We start from the raw sequence: 6677 nt of genomic DNA, 5'->3' as shown, positions 1-6677 counted from the left end.
AATGAAGGTGTTCTATAGGTTTTTTTGGGTGAAGGGTTTATACCCGGCGAATATATAAAAGAATGAGGTGTTCTATAGTTAAACTATCTATTCTAATGCTAACTGATTAAACGCTGAATGATTTCATTCAAATGCAATGAACACAACCTTAGTAGTAGAGGATATATAGCCCAAAAGCACTTGAGAAAATGATTTCAAATCGGTTTCAAAGGATATGAAAATTCCGACTTAAATTGTAGCAAAATGCAAACTACTTCGACATACATAAATATTAGAACAGTTCATTTCTCTACCATGTTCTCTGACAATTTGCCATAGTCATAAAATTACTTTACTATCATCAGTATCTTAAATTTAAAGACTAATAACAGGTAGAAAATAAAAACACGACAAATAACTGATTTCCACATATCTAAGCCCCATAGTCGTTGGCCAAGAATTTATCTTCAGGGTAATACACAGCCGTCACCACATTTCCCCCAAACTTCCTGCCACCCAAAGATTCCTTTGCTTTCGCACAACTATGGGTGTCCCCATAATCTAAGAACACCTGCAACGGGAAAAAAAAAAATTTATTTAAATTAAACAAAACTGTCTGTACACATAGTATGTCTGTACACATACCCTGCCAAGACCGTTAACTTCGTCTCCATTTGGATTTGGACGTGGAATCACGACATTCGTTAAATCCCCTGCACATCAAATACAACAAGATCATTACCTTTACTTGGTTGCAGACTAAAGAAATAAGCCCCAATTCAACGGAACATGTTATACAATATAAGATATAAATATATTGTGCTTACCAAACTTTTGTCCTTCTTCTCTCATGTCCTCTAGTATGTCTTCATATTCTCCCTCATCCATCAGGTCCTCAACAGTGATAACCTTCATCGAAGACCATGTTCATTCAAATGCTATATGCAAAAACGTTTTAAATAATTAAATAAGAATTGAGAGTCGGTAAGTACCTCAGTTAAGCACAAAACTTTAGTTGCAGCCTCGTTAGGTGCTGTAAGCCCTGCCCCTGCTCCAGGAAGATTATTATAACCACCAATCTGCATCGCCATTTTCTACATCACCAGTAAATACATAAATAGACAAGTTAAATTGGTAAGAGTTGTAAAACTTAGTAATTATAAAAGAAACAATGAATATTACCTGCATAGCTATATGCTGCTGAGCCTGGGCCATTATTGTATCTTGTTCTGATTTCATCTGTCCGCTGCTGTACAAACAGATGCAAAACAGATTAACGTCTGAATAGTCAAGTGGAACTCATGAACTACATATCAAAGTGCATAAGCAACTAATGATAATGTTAACGGTTAAATTATCTGCTCAAATTAGAAACACTACATCATGTTTGCCAACTTCAGATTGTGATGTATATAAGAAAACTCAAAATATCAAATGATTTTAGTTTATACTATCCAGTGAATTCTGATCCTTACACATTACTAAGGGAATAAGCCACATATATAAGTTTTGTTCTGAAAACATACGATGCTCAGAGATTAATCAAATGTTAGGTGCAAGTGCAACTAAGGTAAACGATAGACACGAGATTTTTCGTGACCAAACACCAACATTACATAAATCAAATCACACAAAAGGTGGTAGACAGAACATTTCTCACCATGTGAAATTTTCAAATCTTCTTTGTTCAACAAGCAAAAAAAAAATAAAAAAATAAAAAAATAAAAAAACTACTTAAGTTTGAAAACCAACCTGATGGTAGCACGCCTGACTGTCAGAGTCTTATCACCCATTTTTAAGCCATTTAATGCAGCACATGCAACGTCCGTAACTGCATTATCCTGAAAGGGAAATTCATTTTTATTTGATTATGCATATATAAAATTATACATTTACCTAAAGAAACATGTATTCAAGACATACAAATGCATAATGCCACAAATCAGAAGTAAATCCAGGTTAGATAGGGCCAAGGGTAAAAAACCAACAAAACAATATTGCTTTAAGTGGTAGTTAGACTTAGATACCAGTTTAGATAGCAAAACTAAAACAATATTAATAATTTAAAAGCAAAACAGTAGTTAATACCAATAATCGTTTGAAGTCATACAAGATAAAGAACAATTATCAATAGCAATTACCTCATAAACACAGAAGCCATAACCTTTGGAGTTTCCTGTGTCTCTGTCCTTAACAAGGTCAAACCCACGCAGTGGCCTGAACCATTAATGACTTGTGTCAGACCATAATACGTATAATAAATGCACGTGTCCGTGAGTGTAACCAAAATATAAAGCATCAAAAATGGTGAGAATACCCAAATGATTCTAGCAACTCCCGTATTTGTACTTCAGTAAAGTAATACGGCAATCCTCCGACAAATACACGGTCAGGTCCTTCAACTCCACCAATACCACTGAGAACAGGTTATAAATAACAAATTCATCTTCAAAAAAAAAAAAAAAAAAAAAAAAAAAATCAACCTAAAAGTTCTATAACTAGATATAACTTTTAGTATGTCTGACTAGTGACTTGATTCAGAAATTCAATAAGCAAAAACCTATATGTATATATGTATACATATACATATATATACACTGACTTACCCTGGTGTAAGCCCAGCAGCAGCTAAATTAAGATTTGGATTTGGTTGACTTGGACCAAGAACTGCAGCTAATGATGGATTGTAGTCAGTAGGTCTTCGAACTCTCACAGACACACCCTAGTAAAAACCAAAAAGTCAAAAAGATCAGGTCAACGAAAATTTTTAAAAAAATGAAAAAAGAAACTAAATGGTGATTGTTATGTACCTCAAAAATGATTCCATCGAGTGTCATTGCATTACTTGCTTCTTCAACGGTCCTCATCTCCACAAATGCAAACTTCTTTTCATGATTGATGTATACATTAACAACCGCATCACCTGCTAACAATATATATAGGATCATACTACTATATTTTTTATGCAAGGATATAGAATAAAAAGAAATAACTAGATGAAAGTGTTTACAGTATACAAAAAGTCAAAGAGGTTGACCAACCTGGCCCAGCAGATGTTCCACCTATTGCTGTCATAACTTGGCTAAAGAAAGTTGCTATTGTCTGCTCCAAACATACAAATAAGTTTAGCGCCACTTATAAATCAAAAGTTAACTGATATGCTTATAACAAATACTAATGTCATGGACAAATTGATTTTGAGTTAAACATGGATGTTACATAACAATAAGAAAAAAGGAATAACCAATGATAAAATGAAGATGTAGATGATGAAGCATACATAATAAGTAATATAGCATTGAATGAAACAGGTGACCTTTATGTTAAGCTAGAAAATATAGCAAACCAATATCCAGGTTTCAAGAAACAGGAAAATGCAAATTTCAAGAATAGTTCAAATGTAGAACCTGTTCGTTAGCCAATGGGGGTAGACCGCCAACATACACTCGCCGTGCATGCCTTGTAGCCTACAAAAAGAAAGAAATATCATCTAGCAACACAATAATGAAAATCGCACCTAAATGAATTGTAAACCAACTGAGCACTATATAGATACCTGCTGAGTCATTGTGTGAGCTGGCATCATAGGAAAAGCTCCCATCTGATTAGGAAAAAAATAACAATATGATGATAAACTATCAAAGTTATCATAATCAAATAATATAACACAAAAATCAAAAGATGAAAAGCATAAATACCTGTGGTGTACCAAAAGGAAACATGTTTGGCAACACTCCTGGTGTTAATTGAGGAGCATCATGCATTTGTCCTGCATGATCACAAAACGAAAAAGGTGAACATGCATAAACAAAGTTGATACACATAAGAATAAAAATGTTGCCCTGGTTCTTTAAGCAACACATCTAGAAGCTTGTATTGATTTGTACTTGCACCAGATTTGTAAGGGCAGAAAAACTATTTCATACCTAGATTTACATATGATTTGAGTACTAATATTAAAATTTTCCTTACTGCAGATGCTGGGAACAATTGCAAGTCTACCAAATAACAACAGTTGCACTCTGAAGGTGATAAGATCCAGCTTATTGGTGCACTCGTTCCTTGTTGAACATAAAATCTACTGTAGTGACGCCCGGTTTGCACAAATTTGGCCCAACATAGACACAATAACACATACAAAAACCACACACAACAGCCAACAACACAACAATTGTCCTCAGTGTTGATTATAAACAGAGTAATAATGAGAATTTTGCAGTGCATCATAAAGGCTACTAGTACATCACAAGCATTTCAAAGACTAGTTCTAATATGGATGTGAGAAGCACAAATTCTAAAATAAAGTTATGAGAGAAACAAATCACTAACCAACAGCCCCAGGTTGAGTTGCAGCAGTAGGTGGGCCCATGTCAAAACCACTTGTCCTCTTGCTGTAAAGATAATATAAGGGGTGTAACATGAAAACAGCTTATAAAAGGCACAAGCAAAACATGATTCCACACAAAAAAAATATTGACATGTTTGGGTCAGTCTAACAGACCTTTTTGAGCGAGATTTAGAGCTTTCTCTGGATCTATCGGGTGATGCAGACCGTGATCTATGTCTATGATGTCTTTCTCTATCTCGATCGTAATCATGACGCCTGCAGATAGAGCAAACTTCACTCTTTAAATTCTCAATTGTTTTTTCTTTTATAATCCGGGTGGACCGACAATCACTTATACAGTTTATAAAAGTATTTTGTCAGAAAACAGAAAAACAAATAATCTGTTACAACCACCAGGATAAATCAATTGCACACATTTACAGAATAATACACATCATATATATGACAATCAAGCGCTTCAACTGAAAATCAAAATTATATAACTTTTAAGAATCACGTTTCTCTAACTATAATTTGGTTGGTTTGTGATACATGTATCAAAATTTTCAAAAAATCATTACTACACCCATCCACAAAGTCCATTTAAAGAATTAACTTGTCAAATGAACTAATCTTCAAACTTCGAAGTTCACTAGAATTAACTTATAGTTTGTTTAAAGGGTGATACTACACTTAATACATATATCAACAAAAAGATGAGTAGAACTGGCTCCATCAAAAAGATGCAACAACTCTTGCAGTTCAATAAGTGTAACTTCTATGAGAATTTTACCCAGACAGTCTACACAGTAGCACGTACATCTAATATGCAAACAAAATCTGAGATCAAGTTTAAATAGAGAATGGAAGCACTGTTAAAAGCAAATTAACAAAATCCTTTAAATTGACCTGCTGCTATAATCACGATCACGCGATCGTCCGCCATCATCACGTCTGTCCCTTCCCCTTTCGTCCCTACCACTTCTTTCCGAGTAATCCCTATTACGCCGCTCTCTATCTCTATCTCTGTCTCTATCCTTTCCCCTGGTCTCTGAAGTCCTCACTCTTTCACTGTCACCACGACTACTGAGCTGTAAAAAGAGATAAAACATAAAACAACTGTATTATATTTATAAAAAAAAAAAAAAAAAAAAAAAGTCTCATATTAAACAAATCAAATGAAAGAAAAATTCAAAGGTTACTCATGTGAAACAAGTAAATTCATAATCCCTAACTTTTAGTACAGAGAAATCAATACATATCGCCAATTCACTTTAGTGAAATACACATATACATATACAGATACATAAATAACATGTGCGCGTGTGTGTATAGACTAATTACATGTATATTGAATTGAAGGATACAAACTAGGGTTCTAACAGTATGTGAATTATCAATAACAATGTAAAATAATGAACAATTAGAGACATGAAACAAACAAAAAATATGAAAAGAGGAACCTTGTGATGATGAGAATCTCGATCTTCGTAGTCACCGGAAGGAATAGTGTCTACATCGTCTCCGCCGCCGTCTGTGTGCCGTTCATCACGCCGAGAAGACATCGGTAGTTGGAATTGGAAGCTCACACGTTATATTTTGTTCTGGTGCCCTAGATTTATTAGTATTATAGAGAAAAGTAGATGGAGAAAAGTAGAATGTATAGAGCTTCAGATAGGTAAAATTACGATTTAAAGAGTGTATGTTTGGATGAAAAACTGTTAGTTTTTTTTTTTTTATATTAACATGGTAATCAACTCCTTTTTTTTAATAACTAATCCTAGCTTTCGAGCAAGCCGAATTATTGCACTCGAACCTCCGTAATCATGGGAAATAATAACTTTATAGTTATGGGTGTGAGTTGTAGTTTATTTATTTCCATAAGATTAATCTCAACGGACCTTCAGCCCTCACGGCCCTGAAGGACGTCGATTGCAATCAACACGCCCTCGTCGTCCTCGTAAGTCGTGACCACCGCCCCCATTTCAGACTCGTTCAAAACATTTCAGGGTAAGAAAATAGCCGTTTATATCTGTTATAATATAGATGAGCATTAGTACTCGAATTTCTGATACTGTATTCGTACCGACCGAAGTGGTACCTTACCACTACAATCAATACAGTATTCGTTACTTATATGTTCACAAAATAAAATGAATGCGGTACTCTTTAGTACGGTACCGGTATTCAATGTTGTAAAAACCCCTATTACTCGCCGATTAATCCCCGATTAATCATTTTTAGGAGAAATCCGTTCCGATTTCCAAAAATCCGTTCAATTAAACGGTCAACCTCAATTGATGGATCAAAATCGAATTTAATAATCAAATTCAGTCAAAGTCTAAAATGGTTAACATTTTAACATTAATTT

The 6677-nt window shown here is 34.4% G+C and overlaps 1 protein-coding gene across 5 annotated transcripts; it reads right to left on the bottom strand.

Moving 5' to 3' along the window:
- Window positions 1–260: 260 nt before the first annotated feature.
- On the bottom strand, window positions 261–5946 carry LOC139862025 (splicing factor U2af large subunit A-like). 5 transcript variants are annotated; one of them, XM_071850568.1, is made up of 18 exons: window positions 5770–5946; window positions 5216–5397; window positions 4481–4582; window positions 4309–4370; window positions 3678–3748; window positions 3536–3580; window positions 3387–3446; window positions 3021–3081; window positions 2790–2905; window positions 2586–2701; window positions 2297–2395; window positions 2121–2196; window positions 1732–1820; window positions 1162–1228; window positions 972–1073; window positions 807–888; window positions 625–692; window positions 261–550 (listed from the first exon to the last, which is right to left on the bottom strand). In XM_071850568.1, the coding sequence occupies exons 1-18, from the start codon at window positions 5869–5871 to the stop codon at window positions 413–415; spliced, it is 1638 nt and encodes a 545-aa protein (XP_071706669.1). In that variant the 5' UTR covers window positions 5872–5946; the 3' UTR covers window positions 261–412. The 5 variants fall into 5 exon arrangements, with proteins under 5 accessions (XP_071706669.1, XP_071706671.1, XP_071706670.1 ...); XM_071850570.1 differs by having other exon boundaries at window positions 1162–1225; XM_071850569.1 differs by having other exon boundaries at window positions 2790–2902.
- Window positions 5947–6677: the final 731 nt, after the last annotated feature.

This window comes from Rutidosis leptorrhynchoides, chromosome 8 (genome assembly GCF_046630445.1).
Source record: "Rutidosis leptorrhynchoides isolate AG116_Rl617_1_P2 chromosome 8, CSIRO_AGI_Rlap_v1, whole genome shotgun sequence".
In the NCBI taxonomy this organism is placed as follows: domain Eukaryota; kingdom Viridiplantae; phylum Streptophyta; class Magnoliopsida; order Asterales; family Asteraceae; genus Rutidosis; species Rutidosis leptorrhynchoides.
This window is presented reverse-complemented; position numbering and strand designations above follow the sequence as displayed.